Source organism: Miniopterus schreibersii (assembly GCF_964146895.1).
Source record: "Miniopterus schreibersii genome assembly, chromosome: 2".
Classification (NCBI taxonomy): domain Eukaryota; kingdom Metazoa; phylum Chordata; class Mammalia; order Chiroptera; family Miniopteridae; genus Miniopterus; species Miniopterus schreibersii.
In genome coordinates, this window is record NC_138102.1 from 52,273 (window position 1) to 67,868 (window position 15,596).

General features: G+C 45.5%; 1 protein-coding gene across 8 annotated transcripts in view; it reads right to left on the reverse strand.

Moving 5' to 3' along the window:
- The window catches only part of FBXO25 (F-box protein 25), a 28,248-nt gene extending 13,083 nt beyond the window's left edge, over positions 1-15,165 (reverse strand). For 2 of the 8 annotated variants that reach the window (XM_081129801.1, XM_081129797.1), the window contains exons 1-6: positions 14,965-15,058; positions 9,008-9,121; positions 8,687-8,824; positions 5,550-5,653; positions 4,598-4,647; positions 2,147-2,239 (exon numbers count right to left, since the gene is read on the reverse strand). In XM_081129801.1, the coding sequence (XP_080985927.1) occupies positions 2,147-2,239; positions 4,598-4,647; positions 5,550-5,653; positions 8,687-8,820 (381 nt within the window). In that variant the 5' untranslated portion in view covers positions 8,821-8,824; positions 9,008-9,121; positions 14,965-15,058. Of the gene's footprint in view, positions 1-2,146; positions 2,240-4,597; positions 4,648-5,549; positions 5,654-6,184; positions 8,628-8,686; positions 8,825-9,007; positions 9,122-14,938 lie in introns of those variants that run through there. The other 6 variants (XM_081129798.1, XM_081129796.1, XM_081129800.1 and 3 more) reach the window with 6 other exon arrangements.
- Between the last annotated feature and the right edge of the window lie 431 nt (positions 15,166-15,596).

Sequence of the window (15,596 nt, forward strand, 5' to 3'; positions counted from 1 at the left end):
GCAGGCCGCTCCCCACACAACCCTGTGCTGCAGCACTCAGGCCCCACCGCCCAGAGATAATGAGGACCAGGGCGGGATGTCCAAGCCAATCCACAGGTGGAAAGAGAACACTGACAGGAAGCAGAGTGGCAGGTGTGGGAGGGGTGGGGGCAGGCAGGTGGCCCTGAATAGAGCATCACTGGGGGCTGGCCGGCTTCTGTTGGTCTTTGCTCTTAACAGAAGGTGGACATCAGCAATCAGGATTTGGAAGGGACTTTGGTGGCTTGTGAAGGGTGTTTTAAGGAGCAGGAGGCAGCAGAGGGAGGAGGGAGAGGTGACATGATCTCCAGGAGGGATACAGGTGAACGCAGCACTGCTACAGGTAGGACAGCTTCCGTGGGTCCCAGACATAATACATGGAATTTTATAGTTCTGTATTTTACATGTATTAGAAAACAACCAGCACAAAAAAACCCTATAATTTCACAGGTATTATTGTCTAAAGTGAGGTTAAAGTAGGCATTTCCATTTTAAAAGCTGTCTGAAGAAAGTCTCCTCAGTAAGTAATTGCAGGGCATGGACAGGACAGAAAATCACCAGGTAGCTCAGGTGACAGGATCAGTGACACCGGTGTCCATTATGTCCTCAGTGGCCAGGAGCTTGACTCCGTCTCCAGACCCTCCAAACCAGACCCAGGCTCCCCTTCCCCTCAAAGAATGAACCCGAGCGTGATAAGACGATGAAAGTGACATGTAGAACATCCACCATAAAACAGACCCATGAGGACACGTGCTTCCCGGCTACTGAATTATTGACAATTTCAACAAGACCAAGTCCAGTGTCAGTTCAAGCAATGGAGACCCATGTCATGTGTCTGCACAGAACTCAGGAGGCGGCCTCCAAGCAGCACCCCGCTCGGTACCAAAGGAGCCCCCATACCCATCCTGGTAACCAGGAAACCAGCTAAGACCTAACTAAACAGGTAAAACTGCCTCAGGCTTGAGGTTACCTACTCCCCAAGTTTGTTCTCATAAGACTTTTTTATCTCTCAGGTATTAATGGAAAATTTTAATCAAGATAAATATTTTGTAATTGGTACTAAAACCTTGACCCTAAGCACAAATGTACACCCATGTGGGGTTTTGCCCAGGAAACACATGCATTGCGCTCTTTGACAATGGGGGGAGTCCTTAAAAAACAGATTCTACATGCCAGTGATGTCATTTGACAAACCGGTAAGATTCTAACCCAGCCAAGTCATTTCATAATCCCTCCACCACAGAAAAATGAAGAATACAGAATCTCATCAGTGCAGTTTTCCTTAATCAAACCTGCCTTCCTTAGAAAGAAAAGCTTCAGTTCTGTAAGAGAGAAAAGCAGGTCTACCTATTTGCTAGACTGAAAATTCTTTATGATCACAACCAGACTGTGATTTTTTTTTATTGCTGACACTATTACAGAGGTCCCCATTGTCCACCGTCCCCTGCTCTGGCCTTCACCACACTGCTGTGTCTATGGGCTAATCTCTCCACCTTCTTTCCTCCAGTCCCTCCCACCCCCTCCCCTCTGACATCCATCAGTGTTCCTAGTAACACTTCCACTACCTAAAAGCCACAACAGGGAAAGTCTTTCCAAACCCAACAGCTGCAGGAGCCATCAGTTCCTGCTCACCTGTAACAGCAGGGAGGTGAAGAAACCACAGAGCAGGTAACCACACAAGTAAGAGCAAACTGTACATGGCTAAGAGCCTTTCTTTTTGAATGTAGGCCAAGATACAAACTTCTACACAGGTATCGGTAACACAGCTGGCTCTTGTGAGCTCTATGCTGTGCTAGTTTCCTGTTCTCTGCTCACTTGCATTCCCTGGGAGCAGGGCTCTGCTGGACACTCGAAATAGGAAACACAGGTGAGTCAGGTAAACCCACAAAGGACCATCTGCTTCCCTCATCTCCTGCAGTGCCAGGCACGGACATGTGGTTCAGAGAAGTCTCCTAAAAGCGCGGGAGGCCGACTGGTCCCACCAGAGCGCAGAGCCCGCCCCCCGAGCGACACCAGCCTATTTTCTCCTGAACCCCTCCTGGTGAGTACTTTCTACACAGCCAGTAAGCGCAGGGTTATGCAGTTGCCCAAAGCAACATGAGTGTTTCACTCACAGCGAGATACTCACTCTGACCACATAACTGAACCTGCGGACGTCCTGGACGGCACTGGAGAAGTCCAGGCGGGTGAAGGCCTCCCCAAGAGTGCAGTAGCCGTGCCGCTGGAAGACAAGCAATATGTCAGCTGCGAGGCAGCCCCTCAGGCAAATGGACGGATGCTTGCTGCAAGTGAGTCTGTGCTCAATGGCTTTTAAATGTTGGCAAAGGACATTCTCTTCATTATGATTAGCACACATTTAGTGAGAGTTGAGTAAAATCACACCATGCTGACTAGTCACTCAAGCAGCATCAGGACAGGACGCAGGGACACTCTCACACTGTGGACAGAAGACAAAGATATGCTTACTAAGCACCTCGCCCATTTCTTCTGTGGAACACATTTGGTGGGTGGGCAAATTAGGCCTAAAACCATAAAATAAGTGGGAATATTCTCGCCTACACAGCAGCAAACACGGATACCAGGCGCTCGGCACAGTCAAGAGTCCACTACAAATACATGGCTGAGAACAAGGCCCCTCTGCCCGCAGGTCTGCAAGTCGGCCCAACACTCAGGGCCAAGGCTGCGGGAGGGGCTCTGCAACCAGTGGCGGGAGGCGGTGGCATATGACTTCGGGAGCAGGGCCTGCCTAGCACCCACCCTGGGAAGCTGGTAATTAGACCCACAGGTCTAGGAGTCAAAGAAAACAAATGAACACACGTCATTGTTTTTAAGAGTGGAAACAGTGTTCTCCTGTAGACAGTTTTCTCTAATGATGCACCTGTATTCCAACTGGTTTGCACAGATGGGTTTGTACATTAGGTTTCAGGCATCACTTTAAACTCCATCTTTGTATTTGAAACACAAAGATATAGAAAGATATTTTCAATTCAGAGTCATGGGTCAGGTAAACTGGGGAACAATCACGGAAAACCACAGCAGTGGCAGGAGAGGGTCTAGGAGAGGAGGCTCGCCTTAGGCTCAGATAAAAGACGCACAGGAAAGGCTCTGTGGTTTGTGCCCAAGCCCCAAGAGCAGTCCTAATGTGTCCACAAACCAACAAAACTCATTTATTTAAAACAGTCAATACATATTTTTACTGAATGTACTATGTGCAAAGTATTTTCCTTGGGGCTGTGGGGGAAGCAGAGCTTAATTAGACAAAATCTGCGCTCAATCACAGCTGGTATTTCCACTTTAATGTCTTCTCAGTGAACAGAACCCTAAGTGCTGGTGTAGAGACTCCTTTCCAGGTAGTCCCCCATCTCACAACAGCCTCTTCTTTTGGGGGGAATTAAATCTGATTCATAGAGCAAATAACAAATAGCATGTCTGAACCACATGCACTTGCCCTTCTCATGGGGGCCTGGAACCATGCAGGTGGGTGCTCAGAGGCTGCAGGAGGCCACAGTCAGCCATGTGATAGGCAGCAGAGATAACTGGTCCACCCAGGTGAGCAGCCAGCAGAGATGATGCAGAGACAGTTGCGAAAGAAGGGGCAGCTCTCAGTTCCAGTCCTGCTCCCTCCCTCAGCCTGGCTACAACTTTGCTCCTCAGATCCTCGGATCCACAGATCCAAGTAAGACCCACAGACTACGTTGGTTCTCTTTTCTGTAATCAGTGTGGTGGCACAGAACAAGTGAAATATTTAAGCCTTAAATAAGCTCACACGACATTAGATTCTGCCAAACGTCTTCTAACGGAGCATCAGGCTGTGAGCTAAGGGCCAGAGTCCTTTTGGGCCCACTCAACAATGTTAACAGTCACCAAACAGGTCATATAAGTTCTGCCTTAGAGCCTAATCCTTAAGCTTCCAGGAAGCTAGGCTAGTTTCAGAACATCCATTATTAACAGTTCTGGAACAGTTAACTCATGCTAACGGAATAGATACTAAACAATTACTCCCTAAATTATTCCCCCCAGTGGCTACAAAATAAGGCAAGTGCTGAGTTTCTCAGACTGAAAATGCAAGTGAGCTTCCCAGATACCAGGGAGAGAAAAAGGAAAGACATGGCTGAGGTGAGCGGACCATACATGTCTCCAACTTGTCCAAAGAAAGGAGGGGAAAGGTTCAAACTGCTCTTGGCTGATACATAGTTAATTACGAATGTCCCATTAGCTCCTTGACATGTTAAATGAGGGTTTACAAAGGTTCTCACCATCCCAACATAGGAGACCTATGACAGCTCCCTACTAGCACTGAAGCTCAGCATTAACAGCTTTCGGTGGGAGGTGGACAGGAAATATCAAACTACCTAGGGGCCCACCCTGTTCCGCTGATTCAGGTTTGTACCAGGGGCACTGACCATACACACGTGCACACGCTCATACACAAGAGTCACTGTCTCAAAGATCCCCTATGTCTCCATCTGTCAGAGTGAACCACAGGTTTGATGCTGCAAAAGAAGTAATATATTTAATGAGATATTACAGTCAACAGAAACAACATAACATGTACACTTACTTACAAGAGAATACTTACTTCTCTTGTGCTTTCTTTATGGACATAGATCCATTTCTCACGATAAAAACCTAGAACAAAAATCAACTTTGTTTTTAAAATCTGGTGATTCATTTCAAAATGAAGATTTCCAGGAACTTAAAATAATCGCATGTTAATTAAATTATCTGATGTACAGCTAGAAGACGCTTTTACTTGTTAAACGTAAACAGAATTCTTTGTTTCCTAACATCAATTTAAGAGGTGCTGAAACATAACTCTACATAAAAAATGATTTTAGACAGTACAAACTCTTGGTAACTTAGAAGAAAATTAGTGTTACTAATGACTGTAGTAATATGAAAACATAAGTCATTATAAAAACACAATTATTAACAAATTATTATGTAATTAATAAAAACTTCTATTCTTCTGTCAGTACTTCTGTACTGTATTCAATTCAAGTAAAATTTTCATGTAATTAAATCCCAAAGCTTTAAGGGTCATGATGACTACCCCCACAAGGCCTGTCGTCCCTCAGCAGATGAACACAAGAGAGCACTTCTCATGGCTCAGGGTAGTGCACAGTGCAGAGCAGGACTGCACAGGTGAGTGGCTGCCTCCAGGCCCCTCCCTCCTACCCAGGTGCTAACCCAGCTCTAACCATGTTCATGTCCTGCTCTGAACAGCAGCATCTCCTGCAACACAAGTCCAAAGTCATGACCCCTCAGGTTTGGCCTCACTGCCTGGGAATGTACTGATGGTGACCACCATTCACTCACTCAGATGTGCAGGCTCTTTTGTGGGTTTTACTATCTTTGTTTTGTTTTTGCAAATCTTACTAAGAGAATGGTTGATCACTAGGTCTATGGGCCACACTGGAGAACTCTGGGTAAGACACCTCTGTCTCACCTCTCCTAAGAGCATGTGAGAGCAATTTAGTGTGCAAACATACTCAAGCAAAACATACAATTTTTAATGAAAACAATCTTACACTGAGCACTGCTGTCATCTCTGAAATGATCCTTTTTCCGTTTTTTGGGGGCATATCCATGCTCTTCACTGGGGAGTAGGTCTTCATCTTCACTACTTAAGAGTCTGAAATAAAGATACGTTTTGTTAAAATATCTTTACAGGGATATCTTCATTTGGCTTTTCATTTTTAAAAATGATAATAAAAATCTGGTTTGCAATTTAGGAGATCAAAATAAAAACCATGTCAAATTCTGAAAGCACGAAGTTAATTTTCAAAGCAACACATCACAATTTGATATTACACAACTGATGTCTAATATATTCTTTTTGTTTTGAGAAACCTAAGATTTATCCTGGTTCTTTTGAGAATGGTATTTCAGGAAGTGCTGAACATGTTTTAGAGTGTCCCACAGGTTTTGACAGGCTCAACCAACACAGTTTCAGACTTCAAGATGCTTTGTTGAAAGAGGGAGATTATAAACAAAGTATAAACACTCTGGAAAAAAGTTAATGTGCCAGTATGATACCCGATATGACTAATAATTTGCCTCATCCCTGATCCAATGTAGTGTAAACATTGGCCTTAAATGACACGTTAGACCCATGGACTCAACAGACATACAGCATTTTCCATCCAAAAGCAAGACAGCACACCTTCTGCTGAAGTGCACATGGAACATTTTCCAGGGCAGATCATATGCTGGGCCACAAAGCAAGTCTTTAAAAAGTTGAGATCGAAATTATATCAAGCACCTTTTCTGACCACGATGGTATGAACTAGAAAACAATTATAAGAATGAAATGGGAAACATCACAGAATGTGGAGATTAAACAATATGCTATTGAACAACCAGTGTGACAGACAGGAAATCAAAAAAGAAATTTAAAAGTACCCTGAGACGAATGAAAATGAAATACACCAAAACTTATGGGATGCAGCAAAAGCAGTTCTAACAAGGGGGTTCACAGTGATAAATGCCTAGTCAAGAAACAAGAAAGTTTTCAAATAAGCACCCTAACATTACACCTCAAGGAACTAAGAAAATAACAAGGAAATAAAGATCAGAGCAAAAATAAACGAGAGACAAAAAAACCTACAGTAGAAAAGACCAATGAAACTAGGAGCTGTTTTTAAATAAATAAACAAACAAACAAAACCAGCAGACACCTAGCTAGACTCACCAAGAGAAGAAATAAGCCTCAACTTCAGAAATGAAGGGCGATGGTGCAACTCACACCAGGAAATAGGAAGGGTCCTAAGCACCTACATGAACAAGCCGCACAACTGAGAACAAACAGCTCAGCCCCAGGCACACAACCTACCATCACTGACCCGTGAACAGAAATGTGAACAGACTGACTACTAACCTCCCAACAAACCAAGGCCAGGGCCAGGTGCCGTTCCTCGTGGATTCTACCAAACACAAAGAATTCCTATCAGTGCTTCCCGAGCTCTCCAGGAGCTCAGTGAGCCTCACCCACTGCAGACCCAGGATTGCTTCCTTGCTTTCCCTCCACAGCTTCTCCAAATGTCTCACCTCACTTCAGTCCTTAGCAGTTGCAAGGATATTTCTTCTGAAGCAAATGTGTTTTCATTCCTTTTCTTTGGTAAATAAATACAGGGCTTGTTCATTCTTGCCTATTTTATTTCTTTTCACTCTTTCACAACCTGAAATCCATTTTAAAAACTGTAAATAATCTACATTTCTTCTGTGCAGAACAGGATCTCTGCTGAAAAAGAACTTCCACTCCTCCTACTACGAATGTCAAGGCTTCGATGTTCCTGCTGGTTTATAACAGACATAAAACAAAGCCAGAGACAGACCTTCTGATCCAAATGGAATCACCACCATTGAACAGGCAGTAACACAAATGCCATGAAACACACAGGACTGGTCTCACCTTGTGCCAACTTTCTAAGTCACATTTTTCTTTCTGGTCACTGAAGAAAAAAATATAAGGAAAGCCATCTGGGCTTTTACGGAAAGCTGTAACAACACTAAAGATCCTGAGGGAAAAACACCAACTTAACTACATAACAGTGCAGGAAAGTCTCGTCTAGGCACTGTGGCCTCGGGAGCACAGCTCTCATTTCAAGGGCCAGAAGATCCCATGCGTTCTCTGTCCCTCATGTTGACCAGAGACTGGTTTTGCATTTTTGTAAGGGAACCAAAAATGCAGTTTCTTTTCTTTTTTCCTTGGGGGACCTGCAATTTTATAATGTTTTTTTAAGAGAATTCCACTACTGGGAAATCTGGGACGACTAGAGTTGAGGACAGTTCTCGGGGACTCCCAGATTTACAATCACCTCCACTGCTATGCCCACCAAGAACCAAATAACCGAAATAAATCTTAAATATTCAAATCTGGATAGGAAATTGAATGTCTAATGAGATGTAAATAAAATGATGCAATAAAGATGTAATACATTAAATGCAAAGGGGAAGCCTCAGAGCATCCCCTCAGGCAGAGTTGAGTGCGGCATGCCAGCGCTGGCTCCTTCACTAGTCCAGCGCTCACAGGAGATGGGCATGTCTCTCCACCCTCCTCCACAGAGCCCCCCACAGCCCTGAAACCTGATGGGAAATGCCACGAATACCTCACAGACCATGTCCAGACACTGCTCTCCAACGCCTCTCCTTCACCAAGTCACACAGTTCCTGCAACAGCTCTGTGAACAGCGCCATCTCCCCACCAAGACCTCAGTCGGGTCACCCTGGGACAGCCAAATTCCCCAAACACGCCAACGGAAACCTGCCCAGCCAGCGCTTCCGAAAACCAGCCTGTGCCCTGTGACCCCTTAAAACTTCCCTGGACCCTGGGTCCAGGAGACAGATTGAAGCCTTGCCCGTATCCTTGCTGGCTGACTTCACAACAAAAGCCTTTTCTTTTCTCATAAGCTGGTGCCATAGTGTTGGCTTCTGTGAGCCTCAGACAGTGAGCCCTCACTTGGGAACAAGAGCAGCAGCTGCATGTGGGCACCAGGCAACCCGCTGGCTCAGACCTTCGACAAATAACTTCTTTCCTCACACCAGCCTGTGTGGGCAAATCTCAGCCAGACGACAAGTTTCAGAGCTTTGCAGCAACTTGAAAAATAAATAAAACCATAAATGCTAAGCAGGCTCTTAAATGGTGCCCTGCTTAGCTCTGGCATACGTGCTGTGGTCCACGCTGTGCTGGTTCTCCTCTCTGTCCAGCCCCTCGCTCCAAGATTCACATCTTTTCCAGCCGTCTTCCGTTTTAATCCAACTCCATCCAGGGGATCTCCAGTCCTGACCCAGAAATGGCATAGTTCTACAAAAACAGTTGATTTATGTTAAAAAGGTATGTGTAATTGGCAAGTTTCTTTTCACTTAGAACATTTATTCATTAATCTTTAAAAAGTATGCTGCCTAGACACTGGTGATAAAACGGTGAAGATAACGGTGCCTCAGTTGTACTAAAATGACCAGACAGTATGCGCACTGGTGGACTTACTAGCTCGATGCTGCACAGGCCACAAAGGGCTGAGTACAGGACACATCCAGGCTCACAGCTCGAGAGGGAGAGGGAGAGGGAGAGCAGGGTGCCTTCCCCAAATGGAACTCTCTTCTGCAGAAATTAGAAGCAACACAAATGAAGCATATTCATGTCCATCAACTGTACTTTGTTTGATCTGGTTGAAGCCTAAATGAGAGCAGTGGGAGGGGCTGGGAGTGAGAGTGGAGAAGTGATGGAGGACAGTCAAGGCAGAGGGGTCCTAGGGCGTAGAAAGGAACTTCCAGGCGAGTGATTAGGTCACGCCTGAGCTTTATAAAGAAATCAGGGTTACACCTGGAGAAAATATAGTTAGGACTAGAGGCTACTGAGTGCTGGCCTCTGAACAGTGAGAGGGTGTGGCTGCAACTGGAACAGCGAGAAGAAGAAACACTGCAGCGGTCAGGCACTCGCAATCAGGGCTTCTACCTATGTGCTCCCTCGGCTCTCCCACTGACTCCAAGGGAAACAAACGACAGTGTTCTGAGCTACCCTAGGAAAAGGACCGGGGCAGGGAGCAGCGCCAGATTGGCTGGATGTGTGAGGTGAGGGATAGAGAAGAGGTGTCGATTTCAGTTTTGGATGTGCCTGGCAGGCTTGCTATGCCTACGGTGACAGGCACTACAGTAGACTCCAGTTATAAAAATTATGCCTTAAAAAAGATGAAACATGTTATCACCTTCATAAAGCTTATAAACAGGTGAGCGCAAGACCTCGAATACTAGCTCTCCCACTGCCTTGAGGTGCTTTTCTCTGGCCAGTGGTTCTCAACCCTGCTGAGCATTAAGTCTTGGAAACTTTTAAAAATTACAAGTGCTTGGCCCCATCCCAGACCAATTCTATGAGTATCTGTGGTGATGGCTACATTTTTTTTAAGGTCCACCAGTGACTCTCCTGCACAGTGAGGGCTAAGGATGGCCCAGGTGTTCACATTACTGGTTCAGAACCTCACAGCCCCAAAAAGGCTTCCTGACCACCTGACCCAACACTCCCCGTGCTGCTAGAGTGTTCCCTCCCATGTCTCTCCGCCAGGACCCAGTGATGGCCCAGTAGTAAGTGCTGTCTAGAACACTTACACGTTTACTGTATGATTTCTTCCAAGAAAGCACAATGTCTTGTTCAACTCTGTGACCCAATTACCTTGAACAATGCCAGGCACACAACAGGAGCTCGGTAACGCTGAATGAACACATGCCCTATAGATCCATGGCCCAGAAGAGAGAGTAAGGCTGGAAAGCAGGACAGGAAAAGAGTAGCGCGAGCCAAGGAAACAACTCTAAGGGACACTGGCATTTAGGTGACAAGCAGATGAAGATAAGCCAAGAAAGGAAACTGAAAAGAGACATACAGGTGGGGGAGCAAGTTAGGTGTCAAGACAACAATGTATTTTAAGAAAGAAACGATGTACAAAGAGGAAAATGCTATAAAGAAGCCAGTATTGTAAGAATTGAAAAGTATACATTGAATTTAGCTACAAAACAGTAGCTGATAACTCAACAGTTTCAATGAAGTAATAGGTTATATTAATCTAATGTCCCAAAGTAGACTTGGCATATTTCACTAATGTGGACTATTTATAGAGTACATGAGAGATGAAAATGTTCCAATACCATCTCCCAACTATACTTAGTATAACTAACGAAGGTTATTCAATAGGCATTTGTAATGGTTTAGATAAGACAAAAATTTTCAGAAGGAAATTATAAGTCTTCAACAATAATGCTGGGTCAACTACAAGTGCTCAGTTCCTGAAATGATAGATGAAATGTATGATGAAGTAATTTTCCTTTGTACCAAGAGGATCGCAAGACCTTCCTAACCTAGTCTGCAAGCAGAACACGTTTTCCCGTCATATATTATTTTAAATTCTTGCTGTAGAAGATACTTAAAAATCACTCCTTAAATCTTAACGCTTTTTTGACAAGCCTCCTCTTGCAGACTTGTTTCACAACCTGGTCACCCTAAAATGCAAAAGCCACCACCCATGCCCAGCCAATCTGCAGGATTATCTAAGACTGCTTCCAATAGCATGCATCTGATTTTTTATTTTCATGAAGCTTCAGTTATAGGCCAGACAACACTCTACAAAGTCCCATGATGTAACAGGTGATTCTTAAATGGCAAATTTAATCTCATAAAAAACATACATGAGAAAAATGTCTTTTAAGACCATCTTTGACTGGTGTCAAAGTGTTTCTCAGTATCATTCTGTGGATTCAGCATTCTGTGATTTAAAGAAACAAATCAAGTGGCAACGGTGCAGAATATTGCTCAACAGACCAAATACAGGATTACTCCAACGAAAAACAGGTAAGCACAGGCCAAATGCACTACTGTGCTATGTGCACCTTCCATTAGGGTGCACCATCTAGCTGAGAAACTAAAGAACAGTAGCAGCAATATAAATGAGAAAGCCCACACACACAATGTAATAATACACGCAAATATACTTAAAACATATAAAAATACATACACATGTGCAATTTTCTAACGTGGGTACTGAATGAGTAGTAGAGAATCACTGAAAGAAATTCAGAGAGAAAAAGCACGTGACCTGGGAAAACACTGAAGAGAACAGGACATGGGCTTGGCCTTAAAGCTCCGTAAGACCTCAAGTGAATGGAGGGCAAGGACAAAGCACCAATCACAGAGGGGGTGGGTGAAAAAATACGCAGATAGCAACGCATGTCCCTCGTGACTCCCGTGGGAATGATGAGCAGAACAGGTTGGCTGAACCGAGAAATCTACAGGAAGGCTGGCAAGTAAACGCCAAGAAGGCAACTGGAAGCCAGATCACAGACAATGCTAGTATCAAAGGCGCTTGGACTTTACTCTCTAAACAATGAAAAGCTACCAAGCTATGTAGCAACATTTGCAGTAGCTGTTTTGAGAATTACTTGCCAGGGATGGCAGGACAGATAAAATGGGAAAACAAGCAGAAAGAACTAATTAGGCAAGAGGAACTGCTTGCCGACACCTCCGCTAATACAATATTCTAAAACTTTATGACAGACCAACTTTGTACTCAGCTATTCAGAGACAATGTCCATTACTTAATACACTTATGTTCAGGCCTCATAAGCAAACCCACTAACAGAGTTTCCACTGTAGAAAGTCAGCTTGGTGTTCCCAGTAAGACAGTCGATTCCTTCACAACTACCAAAACGCTAAAGATAATTCATTTTGACTTTAAAACTCTTTGGAAATGAATACAGCTGGCCTGAATTTTTCAGCTGCTGAGTGTTTGTATTTCCTTGGGTTGGAAGAAGCAAAATGCATCTAAATGGACCACAGAAATAAATGTAGTACATTTCTGAGGTTTTTATTTTCAACAGAGGAAAATACTTGTCTTACTGTAGATGAATGCATTCCATAGATTTGTCACGTTATGCTGTTTGGATTACAATAAAGTTTTATTTTAAAGTATAATGTCATACAGATCACGAACTAAAAAGCGCAGACTTCATAAGCACAGTAATTCTACAACAAAAACAAAAAAACATGGGCTGTGGGGAGGGGAACAAAGACAAATTTCATCTGAAAGGCCTGTCTCAAATTTTCAAAAATATTCCCAGTCTGAGGCGTCTAACTTTGCAATTCAGTAAACATCAGTCAACTTTTAGAATGAAGATGACCCATCACTTTTTTGAGAATTAATGTATCTGTTCTGCCAAAGACCTAATTGCTAGGGTTTTATAAGTTTACTTTAATTAAAATTACCTTGTTTTGAGAATTTCAAAATGCAAAAATAAAAACTAGAAATTACTCTTGAAAATTAAATGTATAAAAGCAACTTTTCAAAGGGTGGCACCTCAGCTGTCAAACAGCTGGTACAGTTAACAATCTTATGCACATTTTATGCCAACTGATGAGAGCGAGCACATGTGCCAAACTAAAGCACACCTTCCCTTCCTCTATACTTCAGGTGGCAGAAGAGAGGGTGGAGCTGCAGGACATGCCTCACCAAGTTCATGTGCAGTGGAAATTCCTGACACGAGAGAGTCAGACTCATCCGGAAAGGTCTTTCCTTCCACAAGCATACTATTTGTTAACTAATGCAAATAACAGCAAACATATGTTAGATCTTCCTGGGGGCCGGCATTACTCTAACAATTTACCTGTATGATCTCCCTACAAGGTAGGAAATGTTCTCACCCCCATTTTACAGGGTTAATTCTCCATTTTGTAGGTGAAGAAACTGAGGCAGAGTCGCCTGTCACTCCACGGTCAATGCTGTCGCTGTATTTGTGTAGCAGCAGCTCCTGAACGCCCCCTGAAACAGTGTCATAAAACTGCAGTGTGTTTTTTTACATCATTTACCTGGTATTACACAGGTCACCAAAAATAACCTGAAGTAAGGATTGATTTAAATACAAAAACAATAAGACAAGGAAAACCAGACAGGAAACATAACTCTAACAAACTTCAAAAGGCTACATATATTTTGCTATTTGTTTTTAAATTAGATAGAAAGGAAACTGAGTAACCTTACAGCAGTTATGAAACAATAAAGACTGTAAGTGCTGAACAAGAACTAGGCTATAAATATACTAAAAACAGAATGAAAGGTTCTGAGGACGGTAACAGTAAGGCACCTTCAGAGGAAAAATTGGCAAAGAAGTTCCCCCCCATTTTGTTCTGGCCACCATGGCCAGAAGAATATACCTAAGGAACTAACAGTACAGGTAGAACAAGATCCCTACTGTACAGGACAAGGCCCGACAAGCCAGCCCAATAATCACCGCCCCCGCCCGAGTTCCCATAGAAAGAACAAACCAGTCACGCTCCGCTCCGGCCAAGCATAACCCCATAACTCATTGTAAGACATTGTGTTTAAATCGTTCCTTTTGTGTTGCTAAAGGTTCCCCCTTGTTTCCTGTACCAAAAGCTGACAGCCTGACAAATTGTTGGAAACCCCTTTCCCGCAGTGCCTTTGTGGTTACTGAGCATAAAGTGAGAAGAACTGAGGGTCGGGGCTGCAGTTTGGCTCTCACATGGGTGAGACGCCGCAACTGTAGCCACTGGCCAGCTAATAAAGGCTCCAAAATTCAATCACAAACTCTGGTGGTCGTCTGTCGCGGGTGACCCCAGAACAATTTGTAGTTTTTTATCACAAATTTTGAAAAAATAAATTTTAATTGTCCTAAGAAGCAGTGACTGGTCCTCAACTGGATAAGCACTTGACCTTTCTTAATGCTTTGCTTTCCTTACAAAATTTCCAAGTAATTTACAGTCAAACAATCTAGGGTCAAATGTGAATATGGATTGTAAGAGCAAAAGAATTCGATCAAGAAAGAACATCAAGAAATGGCAAACTCGGGGTTCACTGCGGGGGTCCTGAGAGGTCACCACAGACGCTTCAAGGAGCGGAGAGCGTTTACAACGCGGGAGGGATGGAGTGTGAAAAAATAAAAGAAACTGCGTTTCCTGACCCGGCGGCATTGTAAGTGCTTCACGGGGGAGGAAGCGACGCTCCCGAATCCCGCGCTTTCGGGACGAGCTCGCACGAGCCGGGGAGGGACGGAAAGGTCCAAGCGGGGCTCCCGGCCGGGGACGCAACATTCGGACCCTCAGCTGCCGGAGCCCCCGCGGAGAGGGCGGAGCTGCGACCGCGAGACGGAGGCGGGGGGGCCGGAGACCGGCCCAGAGCGGCCCCGGGGACAAGGGTTCCCAGTCGGGGCTGGCGGGCGGGGTGGGCGGCGGGAAGGAGGGGCCCCCGGCCCGCGCAGCGAGCGGGGCCCACGGCGTGGGGACACCCGGGCTCCTCGGACGCCGGGCGGAGGGCCGGTCGCGGAAGGTGGGCCGAGCATGCGCAGGGGACCCCACCTGGCGCACCCACGGTCTGATTCCCAAAACAAGCGCGCACCTGGAGCTGCTACACCCTGTCCCTACCTGCGCGCCAAAAACCCGGGCCCCACCTGGAGTGCGGACTCCCGCGGCGTCCCGCTGACCGCGCCGGCGCGTCCTGGTTTATTGCCGGAAGTCGCTGCGGAAAGCCCCGCCCTCAATCGCGCTGATTGGCCGGCGCCCTCCGCGCGTCCTTGTTACCACCCAGGTCTGGAGGCAGACGGCGCGGGCATGCGCAGTAGGCAGCCCTAGCCTTTTCCCCCGTTCCCGGCGCCCGCGCAGAGCGGAGAAACCGGACATGCGCAGTAGGCCCGCGTGGGCGGTATGTGGCGAACGTCCGTGTACCCTGCGTGGGGCAGCAAAGGGGCCCCTGGAGCCTGATGACCTCCCGGACTGCGGTCAGAGGCAGATGCAGGGATTCCCAGCGTAGCTGAGTTTCCAACCCAACCGCTGAAACCCGGAAACCACCAGGACTTCAGCTCAGCTGGGATTGGCTTTCAGACCTCCCGCGCTCCTGGTTGTCTTTCATAGGTAGGTTTGCGGCTCAAGTGCTTTCTATTTACAAGCAATTCAGAATATTGTTCACATCCTTCTAGAAGGTTGCCCTTCATAGCAGGAACTGTCACCTGCATTCACGGCCACAGGGCAGGTTCCCAACCAGAAGATGCTGCCCCCTTGGGACTTCGGTGAGTCTGGAGATACG